The following is a 22068-nucleotide window of genomic DNA, read 5'->3' as shown; positions in this document are numbered from 1 at the left end:
AATTGGAAAAATATTGCATCCTTCAGTTTTACTGGGTATCATACTTCATAAAAATCGTATAAATTGATTTATTAGCAAGAAAATCTTTAGTCCATTTAATATTAAAAGTTGTTACAATGTGTGGTTTGAAATCAAACTACTGCACTACAACTAAACGCTAAAAGAACCCTTTGCTTTGCACCTGCTAGGGTCATGAGTACACATACGTCAATTTTAAATGTAGGAAAGAAAATGAGGTTATTATTTCCTGTTCCATTAAACTCATCTCCAAAAGAGGGGAAAGGGAACACACTTTGTTTTGGCAAACCTTGTGTTAAAAAGTCTACTTATTATCCTATTTAAAGCCAAAACAGCACAGTAAAAAAACATAATTTGCTTCCAGAATGTGAATCATCTCAATGGCCATAATGCTCTGCGTAAGCCTTGTTTTTCTTATACAGCATAAACATTTTACTGGGAAATGTTTTGACAAACAAAATCTCTATTGATGAAGCAAATAATTCTGTAATTTGGAGGCAATCTCATACACTTAGTAAAACCGCACATCTCCTTATGGTCCCGGAGTAGTGGCAAGATAGGCAACGGGACAGTATCCCCAAATCATCAATCTCTGTAAATCTCAGCGATCACAGAACAACCCAATAAACAATATATCTCAATCCTAATTTTTTGTAAATTTGATCTCACAACACTTTTTCCTTTATTACAACAAAAACCAAAGTAAGGATTTCTTTTTTCAAATTTTGTTCCAAATGCAGGAATCTAGTTAGTGAAAGTCGGAGATACGCCCCCCAACCTTCTGTGCCCGTGGAGTGTGGGACGTGGGGCTAAGCATCGCTCGGTAAAAACTTCCCACCTTGTGCTGTTTTGTCCCAGCATCAAAAGCCAGCCCTGTTCAAACAAGCATTCCAAGCCTCACGGAAGAAGCTCACCCCATACACCAACTTTGCGATGTGAGCGGTTGGTGAAAAAGGTCATCTACTAGATATATGTCAGAATCAAGAAGAATAAAAAAACTGATTAAGAAAAAGAGAATTCAGATGAGAGACTTACATGTGGAAGGCTGGCTCAGGTCAAGGAATCGGACACATGCCAAGAGACAGCCCAGAGCAGGAAGAATGATCTTCCTGTCGCAGACATTCAAATATCAACCTGCATAACATTTACATGGAAACCCACAGTCTGGCCCATTTTCTCGTGACAGCAAGAGTCTGATGTAGGGTGGGGTAGCCAAGGTGCTCACAGAACAAGATGAGAGAGACTCTCCCATGGGCTGGGTTGGCAAACACAGGACACACACACACACACACACATCCACGCATGCATAAAGGAGCAATATTGTTTTAATATAGAAAAGTGGGAGCAATAGCAAGAGATAACTTATAAGATATTATACAAGGCAATCAATTGACCTAGTCTTTCAGGATTATTTTGTTCTTCTCAAAGGTTAAATGTCTTTTAGACTGTAGTTTTTATGATCAGAAACCCTTCTGCTGGTAAACATTTGAGTTACCAATATAATTTTTATGACTGGGTCTAGTTTGGACAGCTGATGCTACTCAAACAAATTAATGTGTGAATAAAACAGTTTTAAAGCAAGACTAAACTTCATGTCCAGTTAAATAGTCTGAAAAAAAGGAAGAATGTTTAACTGAACTTTAAAAGATTAGAGTTACCAGAACCTCCACAAAACTAAAGCTCCTTGTAGGTTTCTTTTCTTTTTTTTACAATTTCTAACTAAAAGTACACCACACCTACGGTCCTACAGGGCACACCCACCATTGTAGGTTCACGTCTAACCATTTATCAGTTCAACATCTACATGTCCCAGTTCTGCAACTGGCAATGTGATTTATTCTCCAAGGTTATTAATGTAGCACCTGTGCCAGGCTTGATACAGAAAATGGCCAGGAAATCTCCTGAGATATTTTACAATTGATCCCTTTCTTTGCCACAGTACATCATCTCCTCCCATGATAGTATATCTTAGACAGAAACATGTAATGACACAAAGGAGAACTCAGAGGATTCCAAGCTATTTTATATTGGATTTATGTAAATTTTTTTTAACGGCCAGAAGAAAAAGAGAGAAATTCATCCCTGGATCCCTGGCCTATTACAAGGTACTCTCTGGGCTTCACATCACTGATAATTTGGATACTAAATAACAGTAAGAGGTTCCATATTGCGGGTGTTTGTTATGAACTGGGGTTTCCACATATGTTACAAAGAACCATCCTATACACTATATCCTGGTAGAACAAGATCAGAGCTGGAATAAGATAGAAGGGAGAATCAGTTTAGTTGTCACAGAACTTACTTGGAACTTCTCACTTCCTGGAGTATTGGGAGACATGAACAGGTACCTAGCCATGTGTTCAGTTTTGCAAAGGGCCAGAAAGTTTCTGTTGTTCTTCAACGGTTGGAGCAATGACTAAGGCAAAGGAGACAGACTAAGCGGAGGCACACTGGCCCTTGGTGGAAATCACCAAGAGTCAGGGGAAAGGGAGGCGGGGACCTAGCTTCTGACAGCAGCAGCTATAACAGAATCTGCAGGGGACTGCGTTACTGACCCCCATGCCTCCCAGTTCTGCTCGACTATCTGTGTGGCTCCAAATGTAGAGGAGAATTTTTACAATTACTTCGCAAGGAGCTTTCTCAACCCACATGACCATAGTTCCCCTCTCTGAAAGGTCCAGAACAAGAAGGAAGAGTTGTTTCTGCACACATCAGGGAGCAGGGATAACCAGAGGGCCAGATACAGAGCCCAGATCAGTAGTGATACGGGGCAGTGTCAACAAAGAACAAAAAGGACCACTCGGATACGAGCACACAAACTGACTTCCTTGCTCCTCAATTTCTTGAGAGGTTAAGTGTCCACTTGGAACTCACTAGTCCATGAGGCCTGGAGAGTATGAGATTATACTGACTGCACTGACTTTTGGACTGATGTTCCTAAAGCCTGGAGATTTACTTTCTGCTTCTCCCTATATTTTCTGGGGTTTCTTGGAAATACTGGGAAGAGAATTTGTGAAAACAGAAAAGCCTTCCCACTAAATACATTGAGAAGCAGGGAAACAGGTCACTGACAGGCTGGTCTTTTGTGTAGACCATGGTTTGTTTCCATGCACTGCTTAGGCCAGAAACCAGCTATCAGACATATAAATGTGGAGGTGTACCTGTAATATATGTGTACATTTAAATATTCAAAGAATCCCTGAAATATCATATCTGTCTCATGGGTAACACAAGCAAATTCTGACAGGCTAGCCATGTATTAGTCACCTTTCTGTTGCTGGGACAGAATGTCTGATATAAATAATTTAAATGAGGAGACGTTTCTTGGCTGCAAGTTTCAGAGGGTTCAGTCCATGGTTGGCTGGCGTCAACACAGAAACAGTATGGCAGAAGGGCACAGAACGGGAGAGCTGTCCACCTCATAGTAGCCAGGAAGCAGACAGCAAGAAGACAGCCAGAAAGTGGGTGGTGGGAACAGGATATACCCCTCTACCACATACCTCCAGCCACCTACATCCTCCAACTAGGCCCTACCTCCTAATGGCCCATTTAGCTATGAACTGACCAATGGATTAATCCACTGCTGAAGTTAATGCCTTGAGGATCCAGTCACCTCTCTAGGGCACACCCCTGAACTCTGCTGCATTGGAGATCAAGCCCTCAATTGCATGAGACTTTGGGGGACACTTTCTCTTTAAACCATGGCAGGGCATTTGCCCAAGTTCACACAGCTAGTAGATGATATAGCTAGTCTTAAATACAGATCTGTTTAATTCCAAAGCTGCTATAAGTGCCTAAAAATTCTAAGGCACTGCTAACATAAATTTCAAAGCAAGGCAAAAGTGGACAGAATAGAGTTAACCTTTGTGTATTCATGATGTGGATTCAATAACTACCAATGTATGGCCAATCTTATTTCTAGGCTGTTATACCAAACCTACCTGTGCATCATCTTGAGGTAAACTCCAGCTGTCCTAGCATCTCATCCATAAATATTGCAATATGAATCTCTAAAAGATAAAGACTGGAACTAAGTTCATTTTTTCTGCCCTACATCAAAATATCCCCAATAAATTAACTCTCTGGGTCAATAAAGAATCTCTGTTCTTCTCAAGAATGTCCCATGCCAGTCTCCAAATTATTTTACTATGAGATATTCCTTTGGAGACATCAATCTTATTAGACTGCTCTGATCACTCAAATTCCCTTTCAGAAATACTTAAACATTCAATTTTATCTTATATTATGCCCTATGAAAAAGATGCTGAAATATACCTGCTCTGTAAATATAGGGAGAAGCAGAAAATAAATCTCCAGGCTTTAGGAACATCAGTCCAAAGTCAGAAAGCAATCTGTCGAGTATTCACTCTTAATTATTAAAACAGAACCTATAGTGATTGCAAAACACATAGGCATTCAACAAACATTAAGAGGCACTATGTACAACCAAAACAATACAGGATGCTAGATACATTTTGGATAGTGAGCAAATAAGGGCTTTCTCCACCAAGTTTACTTTCTAACACAGGATTAAATTAAGAAAACAAATAGCAAAGCTGGGATGGTGGTGCCTACCTGTAACCCTACCTACTTGGAAGGCTGAGGCAGCAGGATCACAAGTTTGAGGTCAGCATTCTATCTCAAAATAAAAAGGGCTGAGACTATAGCTCAGTAGTTCCTGGATTCAGTCTCTAAGAAAGACAGGAAGAGAGCTGGGGGAAAGGAAAGAAAGGAAAAGAAAAGAAGACGAACTACTCCAATGCAACCAGCATATAAAAGACAAGAAAAAGAGGGCAAAGAGTTACTAAGGCCTCAAAGAAAGGAGTGAAATAGTAAGAAATGAGGGACTGAGGCCCAAAAATATGTTTCCAGAACCATGTAGAAGCTAGCTGAGGGAGAAGAAGCTGAACCCCCCAAATCTAACCTATTACAATTTCCACCTAGACAGAACTAGAGATGCTTGCTTAAGTATCGACATTTCATGCTACCACCGGAAGGGTCTATGGAACAGTTGTTTTTATAAACAGGCCTTGGCAAGTCACCTAGAATTGTGACCAATGCAGGATCATGCAGTGTTCTGGGCAGAGAAGACACCCCAGACAGGTTCATGTGATTGCGACCAGCTTTGGCTGACATGCAGGAATAACCACAAGGCGGTGATGAGGAAATAGAAGCAGAAAGGTAGGCTACGACCAAGTTAAAAAGGAACTTGAAACCGAGATCAAGTTGTGTGTTATAAGGCTGTTGGTTGACAGAGATCCATCTTTTAAAGCCCAGGACTTCACAGAAAGCACTATCATTTTATTATTTTTGTCATTTTTATTTATTCTGATTTGCTATACTTTAGATGGAGAACTTACACACAGAGCTTACGTTTGCCTACTGATGGGGTTGGGAGGATGGACAGTGACAAGGATGAGGGGGGAACCACCTGGGGACAAGGTGGGGATGCAGGCTGCATTGATTCCCCAGGGCAGTAGAACCCTGAAACAGGAATGTGGAGAACTGGTAGTTTTGACCCCCAAGTAAACCCCGACAGACTAGTTCTGAGACTGCTGAAATGACCCAAGGACAGCGTGAGAAGCTGTGGGAAACCTGTGCATCCCACCAGAAGCATGTGAGAGGAGTGTCTTTTGTGGTCCCTGGTCGCTGCTATCTCTGAATGAGACAAAGCATTCAGGCACACAACGCTACGAATGCAGACTGGAAGGTCCTTTTAGATATACAGGACAGCACTTTGAAGGTACTTATAGTGGTAGTGATTGAAATGTCTAAAATTGGTGTGGTTAAAAGGCCCTGTGAAAGGGGCATAGCCTTTGAAGCTAGACAAATCTGAATTTCAAATCCAGATTTCCTACTCGCTAGCTGGGTGATCTTGGGAAAGTGACCTAACTTCAACTTGAAATACCCCTTTTATAAAAAGGAAAAAAAAATACACTCAAGGTTGTGGAGAGGGCTGATAGACTATAAGATTCCTGGTGCACAGCTGGTATTTGTTTCCTCCCCCTTCTTACTGCAGTCAGTGCCAGATAGAAGAGAAATTACTAATCACCGAACATCCTGTAAGCATCCACGTTCAACTTCCCTTATTAAAGCTTTTAGTGCAGTCCTAAGTAATAACAAAATAGGTCCGTTTCCTTTTTCTTCACTGTTTAATAAAACAGGTACTAATGAAGAGAAAAAAGTCAGATGTCTACACTTGAATAAGAATGATCCCTCCAACTCGGTAGGAAAACAGAACTATAATAGCATTTTCAACAGGATATGAGTAGAGATAGCTCTAAGAAAGGAATACAAAGGGCCAAGAAGTGTATGTCACGGTGCAGATCGAAAATGTCCCGCAAGATTCTCGTGTGTTCAGAGGTGGGACTTTTGGAAGGTAATTGGATCACGAAGGCTGTAACCCCATCAGTGGGTAAATCCATTGATGAGACTAATTTGATGGCAGAAATGTCAGAGGCGCTGGAGCCTAATTGAAGGGAGCAGAGCATGGGGCATGACCTTCAGCTCTAGATCTTTCCCGTCTGTCTCTTTCTCCTTCTGTCAGTGTTTTGTCTGTCAAGAGGCGAACAACCTTCCTCTGCCACACCCTTCCCACCACCATGCTTTTGCCTCACCACGGATCTAAAAGCAATAGAGCCATCAGTCATGGACAGAACGCTCTGAAATTATGAGCCAAAATAAACCTTTCCTCCTCGCAGCTGATTCTCTCACAGCAGCAAGAAGCTGACTAATACATCATTAACAAGGGAGACACAAATCAAAAGCCTCATGAGATGCCTCTTGGCATTCACTAAGGTGGTTGTGAGCAAAGAGAGGCAGTGTGGGCAAGGATGTGGAGAAGTGAGAGTCTTTGCCTATGGCTGGTGAGAAAGCAAGATGGTACAGCCACGGTGAAAATCTGTTTGCAGTTCCTCAAAATATTAAATGTATAGTTATAATAAGATGCGGTAATTCTATCTATAGGTATAAACACAAAAGAATTTAAAACATATGTCTACACAAAAGCTTCTGATATTTACACTAGCATTACTCAAAAAGTAAAAAACAACTCAAATGCCTAAAAATAGGTGAATGGATAAACAGAATATGGTATATTCATTCAATGAAGTATGTTCCACCATGAAAGTGAATTAAATATTAGACACACGGATGATGTGTGGAAACCTTATGCTAATTGAAAGGAGCTAGACACAAATGATCATATGCCATTTTATTCCACTTATACATGACATCCAGAGTTGGCAAGTCTACAGAGACAGTGGGTTGGGGTCGCTGAGGGCTGAGGTTTAGGGCCAGGGTAAATAGGATACAAAATGAAACGGAGTTCCTTTAAGGGGCAGTCAAAATGTTCTAAAATCGATCATGGTGACAGCTGTCAAATTTGGTGAATCTACTAAAATCACTTAATTAAACAGTTTAAATTACTGAATTGTTTGGTATGTGGATTTTATATCCATAAAGGTGTAAAAAGGAAGAAGGAACGAGGAGCAAAACCTGAGACAGAGCCGCCTGCTGCGCTTGATGGAGGTCATGGGGCCCACACTCAGGCTGCAGATGGGGGAGGCCATCCAACCACATCACCACACCCGGGAGGTGACCCAAGTGGGCTTCCTGAAGTCATTCAATGCTATTCTCCTCTTGGGTAGAGAAGTAGCATTAGCACCTCACCTTAGCAATGGATACCCTTAGGGCACAGTCTTGCTCCGTGTCTCTACAAAGGGCCAGTTCTTCACAGATTATGTAGCTCTGACTCCAGGCTGTAGTGGGATCTGATGCTCAGAATTACTGGGACCTGACACTTCTAACAGTCATTAGTGACTTTAAGTCCCAAACCAGCCTGCTTCTCAAGCACAAAGTTCAGTCTATTGCATTCAAGTCTTCCACCGGTCATATAACCCAGAGTTTACACCACATACGCAGCAGAAGGCCCCCTCCCCCACAATGACTGAATTTTAATCTTCTTACTTCAAAAGTTAATTTTTCTCATGAAGCTGAGTTCTGTGGTGTCAGATTCCTACTTTTTATGAGTATCCATAATACTTTTTGGAGAAAGAAAGTGAAAAAAAGAATACTGAAGAAGAGGCCCAGGATAATGGTACATGGAAAATGAAGTCGAAATCTCCTCCTGTACTTACTTCCATACTTAGGTCATCACTCATCCTGATACAAGCTGAAAGATCTGGTCCAGGGTTGGGACCACCCGTGAGGCCTGGGCACCTGAGGATAGAAAAGAGAAGATATTTACTACAAGTAGAAAAGCTGAGAAGTTTCGCAGATACCTAACTGTGATGCAGTTCCTATTCTCCAACACTAATCTATGAAATGTCCAACTAAAGCCGCAGCTCAAGTAAGACATAATGAGAGAGAACTCCCGCCTCCATCAGAGAGAGGTGACTAACAACAGAAAAGCCAGCCAAGAATGAAAATGAAGAATTTGCAATTCAAAGTCTTGCTTCCTCAACCTTGAGAACAGAAAGGAAATTTCACTAGGGGTAGATCGTTCTCACAAGTTCCACTGACATTTCTGACTTTTTCCTGGGGAAGATCAGTCTGCATACTTAAAAAGGCAGGTGAGTGCAAATGAGCAGTTGGGGAGGGTGGGGTGCAGAGTCAGGAAGGAGTTCTCAAAGGCCTGTTACCCTCATGGGTGAAAGGAATAGAAATAGGAGTGAAACACACCTGAGTTACTTAGCAGTATGTACAGAGTATACCTCAAACATCAAAGGTGGCCAAGGGTAATCTTTCCAAAATGTAGAATAGAATATTATGAAGTGCAAAAGCAACGTCTTTAAGTTATAAGTCATTGGAAAAGTTCCTTGATAAAGACTGTACAACTTGGGGCTGGGGATTTAGCTCAGCGGCACAGTGGCCACCTGGCAAGCGCAAGGTAGTGAGTTCAATTCCCAGTCCGGGGGTGGGGGGGTGGGGGTGGTGGAAGACTCTATAACCTCAGGGCATGGAAATCTAACCGATTAAAGCTGCCTTTGAAGGGTAAGGTAAGGAAATTGTGCTCATTGAACTTACTTGTGTTGTCTAGTCACATGCAGAGCACCATGCTTTATTTCTCCTTTCTTGGACCTTTCACGTGCAGCATGGATTGGGTGGGCTATGCATGAGAAGGGGGCCAGTGCCAGCCGTGGAATCACTGTGCCACTCTCCAGATTCAGGGCATCTGCAGTAGGATACAAAGGAATAAAAACAGAAGCTAACTTCCGGTTCAGACCACATAGAGAGTAAATTCTTCCCCTCCGGAGAGAGTCACTGCATCATTTCTGAAAAAGCCAACATCAAATCAGTTCTATTAACATTTTATCGGAACTGGCCGGGATGGCTAGTGACATGGAGGTGGAAATATGAAATAATTTTTCCTTACAGTGAAGGGTAGAGGAGCACAGAAAGCTTTTGTCTACTAGGCAGTTCAAGAACCAAACATGTACAGCCAGCAGGCAAAACTCAGCCAGCTCCCTGATTTTGCAAATAAAGTTTTACTGGAATACAGCCACACACATGTTTGCATATTGTCCACGGCTGCCTGTGCGCTCCAGTGTAAAGCTTGATAGCAGCAGAAATTATGTAGACTATAAGGCCTAAGATACTGTTGGGCCCTTTACAGAACAACTTATAGACTCCTAAAGAGGAAATTATTAGACCTGAGGACAACCCACCAAAAAGTGGTCCAGGAAATAGGTTTGAATAGCAAACCCTTTTGGGGGGAAAAATATCTTGTGTATAATTCTATGTTTAGGAAGCTACAGAATTTAACAAAAACCATAGGCTTTGGAATCAATCAGTGTTTTAGTTCAAATCCTGGCTCTAACATATATTAGTTGTGTTGTCTTGGATAAATAACTAAGCCACTCTGTATCTTTTTTTGGGGGGGCGGTTTCCGGTACCGGGAATTGAACTCATGACCTTGCGTTTGCCAGGCAGATGCTGTGCCGCTGAACTAGATCCCCAGCCCCATGCCACTCTGAATCTTAGTTTACTTCCATATAAAGGGATGTATGACATTGTGCAAATTACTTACTCAATATTCCTGTTTCATCATTAAAACAGGAACTACAACAGCATCCTTACTTCATAGAGATAGGGTGAAAATTAAATGAGTTCATAGATATGTTAAGAGCACAGAATGTACTAGGAATGTAGCGAACATTCTTTAAGCACTGACGTTGGTGGTCGTGGTTAGCACTGAAACATCATGAGTAAAATAATCTCTAGGGAGCCCTAATCTATCATCCAACACAAAACTGGACACTCTGTAACAGGAGCTGTTTCTGCACTAGTTTAAATGATCCTCAGATCACTTTCTTTTTAGTACTTCTTAAATATATATTGATAATCATCCATTGCTTTTGCTCTTTCAGAACCAGCATCAACTTTCGCTTTTAAGTGCATCCAAGTTGTGCTAAGAGTTGTCACAGCTCTGAGTATTTCCTAGGAGAAAGTTCGTTTTCCTTAGCCTGACATTCAGTGACAGTCCACAATCTCATCTAAGACTTGCTTTTCTTTCTTCCTTCACACTTTCTACTGTCTCTTAACCCAAATCCTCTTGCTCCTAAAATGACTTCTGTCTCATTTTCTTATGTTCTTCTCACCCGTTGGTGTACTTTCCTCACCACTTTCACCATTCCATACCCTTCCCATCTGTCAAAGCCTGTGTCAACTCTCTTTTCCCTTCGCTCCTTCTCTGAGCCAAGGCCTTGTCTCTTACCAGCCTGTTTGAGAATTTATTTTATGGTAGCTTTTATTATATATAATATGGTATAGATGTTCAAATATATGGATATATAGATAGATGGAGTTCAGAAATAAACACCCAAGTATTCAACAGCTTTTCCTATACAAATATAACTGCAATTATTTTTTCTTTCAAAAATACCCCCCAGGCCCCTAGCACTGTGTGAGCAGGTGTAGGAGGAGGTTATCCATGCTTACCCAGCAGAGGTGTGTACCACAGTGTATGTTTCAAGACCACAGGTGTCTGATGAATTCTTGTTTCCTGATCCCCATGTACTTTGCCATAACAATGGTTCTGAACAGAAAAAAAACAGTATTATTTGCTCTTTAAAGGAACATAATGTGACCTACTTCCTCATCTACTTTCTTCATAGTCTAAGACAGAAAGTATATAACTGTCTCAAATGACCCTGTGAAAGAGGTCAGGAAGAAAATACATGATGTCAAACAAAAAGTACTCATGCTGCTAATCAAAAGGTATATTGTATAAGTAAACAGGAACCAAATCAGCATCCCTGCTCCACAGAAATGGGGTGGGAATTAAATGAGATCATAGTCACGTAAGAGTGTAGAATATACTAGGAGCGTAGTAAACATTCTTTAAGTGCTGATATTGTTGGTGGTCGTGGTTATCACTGAAACATCCTGAATCAAATAATCTCTAGGATGTCCCATTGTACTGTCCAACACAAAACTGGACACCCCATTAGTACTAGCAGTTTCTCCACTAATTTAAATGAGCCTTAAATCATTGCCTTTTTATTACTTCTTAAATTTATCTTGAGAATCATCCCATGTCTTTTCTAAGAAATAGAGTTCTTATTTTAAAAACATTCCAAAAATTTAACAGGACACTCTTGTCACCAGTTTCAAATAATTTTTTTTTTTTTTTTGGAGACAGGGTCTCGCTATGCAGTTCAGGCTGGACTTTTGCTCACTTTGTACCCCAGGCTGGTCTCAAATTTGCAACAATCCTCCTGCCTCAGCCTCCCAAGCATTGGGATTACAGGCATGTGCCCCCACGCCCAGTTTAAATAATTTATATTCTGATATAAACAGAGACTTTGTAGTGAGGGACAAGCCCAATATAATTTTTCATGTTACTGAAATCAAAAACTTCAAACTATTGTCACTACCAACGAGGATTATGTATCAAATTTTTTAAAATATCCATTGTTGGGCTGGGGATGTAGCTCAGCAGCACAGCACCTGCCTGCAAACATGAGGCCCTGAGTTTGCTCTTCGGTACCAAAAAAAAAAAAATTATATATATATATCTATATCTATAGATATAGATATAGATATAGATATATAGATATATATAGATATATATATATCTTCATTGTGTACCTGGCAATATTTTAAAGACAATTAGTATATCTGCAAGTCTAAGGTTATTAACATATAATGGACTCAAGTTTCTAGTATGAAATGGTAACTGACTCACAACTGGTGCCTCAAGAAACTCACAAGGCTATACTTACCAATTTTTCTTGAAGAGGCTGCAGAATGTTTTCTGTGGAGGACAGCGGATCATGGTGAGAACATTCCTCATCTAAAATGCTCTGTCATGAGACAATGGTGGAGTGTATTGAAAAAATGATGAAAGGGCCAAAGATACAAATCACACATCAGACTGCAGAGAAGATGTGATACACCTAAAGCAGGCAAGAGTACCGAGTTCTACTCACAAGAAACGCATTTGTAATTGTAAACTCCCCACTGGATTTTAATCTGCCTAGGAACGAAATCCAAAGATGAAGAACAGGGAAGTGCATGGTTTTGTCATTAAAATCCTCACCAAGAAGCCAAAGAAACTTGGTGGTGACATAACTTGAAATGGTGAAATTGCTATCTATGAAATTTTTACAGCAATAAAACTTTGGTCTTAATCCAAGAGACTGATATGTATCTGTCACTGGTTATAATAGAACATTTTGTAGTGTTCTTGGGCAGATTAAAGCTTCTTCAGACATGGAGATTATTCCAGCTCAGTTTATTGCAAAGATTTTCTAGGTACTCTGCCTGGCTTAGTCTGTCTGTCTGTCTCTCTCACACACACACACACGGTTTTTCCTGATTGAACAGCTGCGTCTGCATTATGATCTAGAAAGTGCTACCAGCAAATATCACTGTCCATTCGTCTTTCATCTCCTTCCTCCAGTGCCGTCCTCACTGATCTCTTACCTTCTTCACTTGTGCCCAAAAAGGAGACTCACCAAGTATCATAAGAGAAAAAATATATTTGGCTCTACCATGGATATCTAAGGCATTGGGAAGTTTAATTCAAAATGAAGAAAGAAAGATGGTAACCACTGAAGTCTGTTCAGAGGTACTCACAATTTCAGCAAATGATTATAAAATGAAACACATACCTTCCTACCGGAAAGGAAGTTCTAAGACTAAAACGCTGGCTCCTTGCGAATAGATAAGAGTGACCTGGCAAAGCAAATTCTGAAATGCTTCCACTTTGGAAGATGCTCTCCTGAGCTCTTACTAGTATCAGTTCTCCCTCCTGTTTTCTTAAATGCTTTCAGAATATGGGGAACAAAGTCCACCAAAGCATTGTCTTCTAAGTTGGGTATTAACGGTTGAAACCACTGCATACTGTATATTAACTTTAAAATCTTTTATTAATTGGGCATCTTCCCCACAGTACACAAACAAACATGCATCTCAGGGGCTTTCCATTACCTGAAACAGCAAGTGATGAAGTCGTCCTTTAGTTAACTGCTTTCGAAGTGACTCAATAGTTGCTATGAAAAGAATTTATAAGCAGTTCAGTGTGATAATTTTAACCTCTTCTGCCCATAATACATTTTATTGCTTTCTAAACTTTTAATGGCTTTCCATTTGGGATCCAAAGAAAAGCAGAGGGAACACTTGCTTCTGAGAACAGCAGAAAATGGCAAAGCATGCTGAAAAAGCTAAGTCATGATCAACTCTGAGTATTTGAAACGAACAATGCAAGCGAATCTTCCTCTAGATGTGAGTCACAGAATTACTCAATCTTAAAATAAGAATACAGGGACTAGGGGTATAACTCAATGGTAGAGCATTTGCAGAGCCCTGTGTTTGACCCCCAGCCCTGCACAAACAAAACAAACAAAGCAGAACAGAACACTTTATGTCATTCAGTCCAAATCCCTTCAGCTGCAGAAATCCTGTCTCCATTAAGGGTCTCTGCTTGATCTCTAGAATTAGGGTCCTACAATCCCAGGAGACCTTGAGGACATTGATGCCCAGGAGATTGAGCTGGTAATGGGTACATCGTGGAGCTGAATTCAGGCTTACAGGACAGAGCTCAGCTCAGTGTACTATTCTGTGAAATTAAAAATATTTGCTTTTTCACTTAACTAAAATCTGTTTCCTAGTAACTGTCAAAATCTCATCTCTCAGAAAATGGGAATGGGGGAAAAACACCTATTTAACAGTGTAAGTTACATAATTACATACTGCTACTTGGCCACCCATCCTTTCTGAAATACAGTTGGGAATGAAAAAATAAGCCCAAATCTTTTGAACAACCGAAACAGATACCATACCGATACCCATGCCCTTTATTCATGTGACAAATCTCACACATTGACACAGCCAGTGGGCTCTGAATTTATACATTATTCTCACAAGCTCAACTGCTTTTTCAGCCTACAGTAAATTAAGAGCGAAAATTAAAAGAGGGTAGGGAGTTCTGCTAGCTGCAAGTATATTAATAGCTAGGACTATTTTTTTAAAATCACTAACAGCCAGGAAAATTACCAACAGCAGATCTTCTGGTGTCCAAAGCACAGAAAAATCTGTTGCTTATTTTATAAACCAACAGTTTTATATCTCACAAGCCTGAAGAAATTTGGAACCATGAAAATAATACTAATATATGTGAAAAGAAGTATACAATCAAATTTTAAATTTTTTTTCAAGCAAAAAAGCTTTTAAACCTTTAATCATATAGAATATTACCCATGTGAAAATTTCATTTTATAAAAACTTTTTGTAGAAATAACTTACTTTACAAGTGAGCATGAGAGTGGCAGTGAACCTACGGCATGCATGCCACAGCAGGCTGCTTATCATTGAAAGCTCTAAAAGGTTCAAAATTCTCTGGGTTAACTCAACTTTAAAAAGAAGGCCTTGTTCTCCTCCTGACCTACATTCAAACAGCAACCAAACCTTTCAGAAGTGACCGCCATGTTTCTGAAAGTCACCTATCTCTGAAACATTAAATCAGAACGCCAACTTAGAGTCATAAAACTAAGCTTGTACTGCAGAATAACAAGTGAGCACCATCTAAACTGCCCATCTGCTCTCCCACCATGCAATCCTGGGTTTTAGAAACAATCAGTCTCAAAGCATTCAAATTGAGCAACTTATTTCACCAGATGTTTTGTGCAGTGAGCAGCAGCCATTTCCATATTTTCTAAATGGCAAAACCAACTGGCTTATGAGCCCAATTTGCATTCACTTTTGCATTCTTCTGTGTTTGGAATCGGACTTGCAATATCTCTAGGACATTTAGGCTTGACACAGATGCAAGAAGACAATGGCCAGGACATCCCCCACTACCACCATCTGTAATGTAAGATGGGAGCAGATGTCTTGGATGTGTTGCCTTTGAAGAAAGAGGCTAAATGACTATGTGTGGAAGCTTTTGGGAAAATGGTCTACAATTAATGGACTGTTCAAAATCAAAACCACAACACTGTTAGAGCTGGTATAATATCAGTTATCAATGATGGTTGCCATTTACGGAGTAAACTCTTACAACACAAGATATATGTCCCACCAAAAGAAAACCTCATGTTCTATAAAATTGTGAGTTAAAAATATCAGGGTTCATTCACCACAGACTGAGAAAACTATTCATACACATATATCTGTCTAAGGACTCATATAGCTAATTATAAGAGGAAAAAAATGTAATTTTTAAACGCACAAAAAATGTAGATACTTTATTTAAAAAGATATACAACAGCCAATCAGCTCATGAGAAAATGAGCATCATATTTAGTCCTCTAAAAAGTAGATATTAAAATCACTGAAACACAAGTAGAGTAGCTTAAATAAATAAATAAATAAATAAAAAGCTGACAATACCTATACTTCTGGAGATGTAGAACACCAGAAACTTCCACTACAGTGCTGGTGCAATGGGAGATGCTGAACACCATGGAAAATTATTGGGGAGATTCTTAAAAAGTTAGCACTTCAACTATGGTATGACCTAGTAGCTTTATTCCTAGGTATTTACCCTAGTGAAATAGCACACATCCACACAAAGAGAGATGTTCATAATAGCTCTATCCAATATAAATCAAAAATACTTTAGATATGTAAAATGGAAGAAAAGCCATCAAATTGTAGAAGATCCATACAAAGAAATACAACTCAGCCATAAAAATTATTACTGGTAAACATAACATAGATGATTCTCAAAAGCATCAGGCTGAAGGGAAGCAGACACACAAAAGAACACAGTTCTAGAAGAGGCCAAAGTACCCTAATCAGATCAGTGGTTGATCCCTGTGGTAGACCTGGGGGAGGGACATGGACCTGGGAAGTAGCTCGAGGAAATTTTCTGATAGAAGTTTTGTGTTTTGATTTATCTTTCATCTAACTGGTTGAAGAACACACTTAAGATCTGAACTCTTTATGATATATTATCCATAAAAAATATCTGAAAATTACAAGAACAAAGACAACAGAAATTTATGAGATCAATAGGGTTAGGAAGGAATCACTAAACAGTATGTGCAACCCTGTCACTAGAGCACTAACAAACACAGTGGCTAACGCTATGCTACCTAGAATGTGCAGCGCCCAGACACGCATCTAAAAACCCTCCACCAGATGCTAAAAATACACAAAGAGGAGAGTGGAAATGCTAGCGATGCTTCAAATGGAACAATGCTGGTAGGGTGCTGAGGAGGGACAGATGGGAGCGGAACTCTCAGCCAGTGGGTGGTCAAGGTGAACACAACGAGCTGCCTTGCAGAGAGCTCAAAAAGGCTGGGTGAGCGTCTTTGTGGAGGAAGGTTCTGGAGCAGGCACTTATTTTTAATTTTCTAAACATAAAATTGAAAGAGTTCCTGCTTCTTGCTGAGCTTCCAGGCTAAGGGTTTTTAGCTTTCCTCCTTCAGGTGATAGTTCTATGCCTTCCAACTCAGATCTTATTCCCAAGGAAATCACATATGAAACAAAGGAACTTCCCTGTTAGCCTAACATGGCATTCCCCATTTACCGATGATCACAGAACAGGGTAATTCACATCACAGAAACATGCTATAGCAGAACGTAGAGCAAAACATGCACCCATGGCCAAGCAGTAGCCACGACTTCCATTCATGTAATTTGTAAGTCACAGCAACTGAGGAAGAGGATGGAAGAGGATACTGAGGTACACAGTGGTGAAAAGATTTGCCCAGCTTTACCCAGCTACTCTTCTGTAGACTTTGAGTCAGGACCTGGGTTGGTTTGACTTCAAATCCCATGCTCTGAAACCATTATACCATGGTAACAATTACTTTATTCATATTTGCATTTTCATTTGGGAAAACATGGACCCCTATCCTATCAGATCTGTTCAACAGGCTGCATCTGGCTTTGGTTTTTTGTTTGGTCCTGATTCCAGCACCTTTCATCTTTCAGCATCTTAGCTTCAGACATTCTTTGGCTCACTGTCCTTGATCACTGACTACTCAGGACGCATGGTTGTTGTCTTGCTTTCATCCTCAGGTCTTAAGTTTCCCCCTCTCAAACCTCATGCCTTCCATACTGAGAAAAGCCAGCTAGAAAAGTTTTCCATGAGGTCATCTCAGGAAAGCTTTCTCAAAACTGAAGTTCACATGCAAATACTATGCTCAAATACGGACTATGACATACAAGAGTTTCTTAGGATCTCTCCCCAAGGAAATATTTATGATTCCTAAAGGTAATTACTTTGTTTGTTGTATATTAAATGAGTAACTCAATTTTAATTTCACATCAACTAGGGACAAGAGATGGTGAACAGTAGGGATGACGATTTGAATTAGATCAATTAGTCTATGATAATTGATAATAGATAAGATGCACCTTAATGTGTTGTATGCATACCCTAGATCTAAGAAATTTTTTAGATTTCCTTTTTAAAGCTAACATTCATTTATAATTCACTATTGTAGCTATGGATACTTAGCTGTAAAAAGAGAAAATGTATCTGCAACTACTCATGACATTTAACAGTTCTTGTATATTTCAAGGAGGCAAGCATGCACACTAATCACTGTGTAAATCACTTTGCTCCTAATAGTGGGTAAAAACTTTGACAATATAATTTACTCAACATAAAGCTGAGGATTTATAAGATGTTATAAGCAACTCCCCAGGTGTAGTTTGTACACATTGTCATTGGCCTGAACATTTGAGTGAACCATACAAATCCCCAAACAACTTGCTGATAAATCTTGTCAGATGTTTCAGAGAGCAATGGTTTTAAGCATCTGGCTAATGTATTAGACTAGCCAGAGAGTTTCAGAAGAGCTAAGCAGATTGAAATATTTTTCTTTTCTGACTCAGAATTTAAGTGTCTGACTCAGAACTCGAGCATCACGGGGTGTTGTGGCTGTGGTGTAATGTGTGTGGATGTGCGTGTGTGATAACTGGCCCACTTCACTGATGTCTCGGTATATCTGGGATATCAGCAACAGAGACATTTTAAAAATACACTCTGTATCTCAATTTTCTTGTTCTCCCAAAGGTTGATTTTTAAGGATACTATTAAAAGAGCCCTTATAAATAAATGGTGTTTTTAAAAAATACCGATATGTATTTCTTTGGGCAAGAAAAAAAAAAAAAAAAGAAGAAAAGGATTTCATAAATCCAGGCAGTTTATGAGCAATTCAAGACAGAAAGAAGTGTCCACCCTACTTCATCTAAGCAAAAGAAGCACATTCAACCCAGGGCAGCTTTCATATGCTCTTTTAACAAGATTTGAACTGATTACCCCCTAAGGATCTACTGGGAAGACAGTGGCAAGTTGATAATATCAAGAGTGTGCAATTTGGGAGAGGTTACAAAAGTTGATTCTTCTAAGGAAGTGCTATAAAGAAGGCATGTGTTATGGCTTGTGCTTAAGATGTTCCCCCAAAGCCTCATGTGGTCATAGGTGGGGCTTTTTCAGAGGTGGCTGGATCTAAAGTATGTGACGCAGGAATTGATTCATGGGGCAATACTAGGATCAAGGGCACTAGGATTAAGAGTGTGAGGGCTACCCACTCTGAGTAGCCTGGATAAGATAAAAGGGATTAAAAAGAGCTGTGGTCTTCCCTTGTTGCTTTGTTACCTTCTGCCTGTGATGAGCTGTTTTTCCCCCTCTGATGCCTGTCTGCCATACCACCCTGCCTTGGAGCCAGCCAATGATGGACTGAAACCTCTACAAATTGTGAGCTAAATAAACCTTTCTCCCTTTAACTTTGGGGGTTGGATATTTTGTCTCAGCAATGAGAAAAGTAACTAAGACACCATGGAAAGAAGGGAAGCCAAATTCTTACTCAGCAGCCATATAGAACTATGGGGTATAATATTGATTTAATGTAAAGATAACTGGACCAAAGAATTAGTCTTCTGAGAACAGTCCTTAAAGCAGAGATGCCTTAACCACATTTGGAAGGACTTACTCATGTCCTAACAAGAGCAACTGTGATCACCAAAAGGCCTTCTACCATATCCTCTGAGTAATAAGAAAATAATATATAGACTTTGCGATTTAAAGCATGTCTCACACTGGTGACAGTGAACCAAAATAAACTGACACTAGAATTAAAAACTGACAAGTGTATAAGGATTTAAAAATAAAATGTTGAATAACCATTACTATTTTAGAATTCCTTAAACTCTCAAACAGCTTTCTCAGATAACAGTAGAAAGGGTACAATCAATCCAAAACACACACAAGCCTGAAAGTTTTCATCTCTAGTTCACCTTAAGCTTACAGTTCGTTGTTTATTATTTTCTATAAAAAAGAACATTTAAACAGCTCGAATGAGAAGCTCACTGAGCAAAAGCAGTTGTCTGATAAATGGTTAAATGAGCTTTATTTTGACTGTACTATGTTTCTAGAATAAGATAAGCCCAAAAAATAAGTTTATAAATAGTCTGACATCTGTAATTTGACAATTGTCTTCTCACATGTATTTTTAGTATGTGCTCATACACTTTTAGGCAACAGAAAAGGTACAAATATTCCAATTTTTAAAGTGTAAAATATGCAAATACACAGTAAAATTTTTCAATATTTTTCACACATACTTAATATTTGATATACACTGAATTCATAATTGTTTCTCCCAATCCCCTAGGTGAAAGAAAAGACAGGAGTGGAGCTTTTTTCTACCATACAACAGAGAAAAACTAGCTAATACAATCAGAACAAAAATATGCAAAACAATTTGAGAGTGCAAAATATCTCAAACATACGGATTTTTTTCTCTTTGTTTACTTTAAGAAATTTGAGAAGTTCTATTTAATTTTACAAGAAAAAAAAACTTATGAATAAATCTAACTCAAAGTAAACAACCAATGAGAAAGGTTAATGGTTAAACCCAAGTCCCCAGCAACTAGATGAACCTCTTCCACGGCCTCCAGATACGGTCTTCCCTACCCATCCCACGGTCGTAAATTCAGTAACAGCACAGCAGCTGGAACCCAGAAAAATGGCTCTAGCGCTTTGCCCCGCCTCAGGGTGACATGAATTGGGACCTAAACAAATATCTGCTACTTACTGTTTAGCGTTCTTGTCTTCTGCTCAAGTGTCTGGCAAGCGTTCGATACCTCGGTATTTATAGTGTGGAGGTTCTGCTGCTCCAAAATTGCCTCCTCTAGTTCCTGCAGTGGAGACTTGCCTTTTTCACTGGCAGAGTGGGCTATCCACCCTGGATCCTTCACCTGGATATGTACAGTTAATACTGGGTTTTAGCAGGTGACCAGGAAAGAAAGCAATCAAGCGCTTGCTCTATTATGCCCATGAAACTGAAAACATGCTTTTCTTCTCAGGGAAGTGATAAGCCTCTACTGAACTTCTGCAATTCCGTGTTTGCATGCGCTTGGTGTGCCTGAGCTATTTCTACAGCAGCTCAGTCCTGATGTGTCAAGTCGCCTCCTTCTGCAAAGTTGCCTCTTTCATCAGCAGGCTGTTGTCACCGCCTCTTTTACAACTCCCCCTATACTTCCTCCGCTCACCGCTAGTCAGTAGGGACTGAACTTTATAGTTCCTCTTTTTTTGTTGCTGTTCCTCCTCCATTTCTGCTTCATGGTTTTACGGACATCTGAGGAGCTTTCCCCTGAGGCTAATGTAACCAAGTCCCCGGTACCTGCTGCTCTGCATCTTGTAGTTGTTTGCTGGCTTCTTGGATCTTTTTCCTGAGGATGGCTTCCTGGTTGACAGCATCTTCTCGCAGTTGTTTGATGGCTTCTAGTTGTTTCTGACTGGTGTTAAAAAAAAAAAAAAAGAAACAGTCCAAACCACAAGCTGTCAGTGACATTTCAATCAAGAGTCACTTTGGGAAACTGTGACAAATTTAAACATATACTTCCTGAGAGATCAGAGAAAAAAGTGAAAGTACATGCACAAGAATTCTTCACAAAGATAGAATGTCAAGCAAGTGATCACTTAGCCTTTGCTGGACAGATGAGGACCCTCATTTCCTATGTTACACTGGTATTTTCAGTTCCCCACAAACAATGTTCAGAGAACTTAGCATCAGTTGCCTACTTAAGGGGTGGCTCTACATTGAGGTCAGGGTGACAGGTGCAGCGCTCACACTTCACAGCTAGCTTTTACAGAAAAGGAGAGAAAGGGGGACAGAGGAAAAGGAAACAGAGTGTCTCATGACCTTCGTCTTTCTCTGTGAAGGTTGTCAATCATGGTACAGATATGTCTCAATAGCACAGAAAGGGCCACCCCTAAAGACAGATGGAAGCCAGCGGTGGATGTTCCCACTGCAGCCCTCTTTTCTAAAATCCTTCCCCTCCCCTTTCCCCCCACCTCAAATCTTAGTATCATTGCTATTCCTCATGTGGATCCAATACTAACCCTCCAAATATAAACAATGCAGTACTTCTATTAGGTGATGAGATTATTCTGCGCTACATGTCAACATATCAATGGTTATCTAGAAACAACTGACTTAAGGGCCTTAAATCAAAGAGATGAAAAGTTCAGAGCATATCAAAGCAGCGGGGAAGGAAGATATTGTTAGGTTTAGGCATTTCTCCTGCCTAACATCAACACACTGTCACAGCTCCATTGGCAGAAATCCAGTCATGGTTACA

The 22068-nt window shown here is 40.0% G+C and overlaps 1 protein-coding gene across 2 annotated transcripts in view; it reads right to left on the bottom strand.

Moving 5' to 3' along the window:
- Positions 1 to 22068, bottom strand: part of LOC102028625 (lymphoid-restricted membrane protein-like) — a 93708-nt gene that overhangs the window by 30804 nt on the left and 40836 nt on the right. For both annotated transcript variants that reach the window (XM_013511444.1, XM_013511445.1), the window contains 7 exons: positions 21108 to 21222; positions 20520 to 20682; positions 13456 to 13517; positions 12246 to 12326; positions 10960 to 11056; positions 9046 to 9193; positions 8157 to 8238 (listed from right to left, as the gene is read on the bottom strand). In XM_013511444.1, the coding sequence (XP_013366898.1) occupies positions 8157 to 8238; positions 9046 to 9193; positions 10960 to 11056; positions 12246 to 12326; positions 13456 to 13517; positions 20520 to 20682; positions 21108 to 21222 (748 nt within the window). The remainder of the gene's footprint in view (positions 1 to 8156; positions 8239 to 9045; positions 9194 to 10959; positions 11057 to 12245; positions 12327 to 13455; positions 13518 to 20519; positions 20683 to 21107; positions 21223 to 22068) is intronic.

The sequence above is a fragment of the Chinchilla lanigera genome, unplaced genomic scaffold (genome assembly GCF_000276665.1).
Source record: "Chinchilla lanigera isolate Chin_1 unplaced genomic scaffold, ChiLan1.0 scaffold00012, whole genome shotgun sequence".
Classification (NCBI taxonomy): domain Eukaryota; kingdom Metazoa; phylum Chordata; class Mammalia; order Rodentia; family Chinchillidae; genus Chinchilla; species Chinchilla lanigera.
The sequence above is the reverse complement of the archived record's forward strand: the minus strand, read 5'-3'. Positions and strand labels throughout refer to the sequence as shown.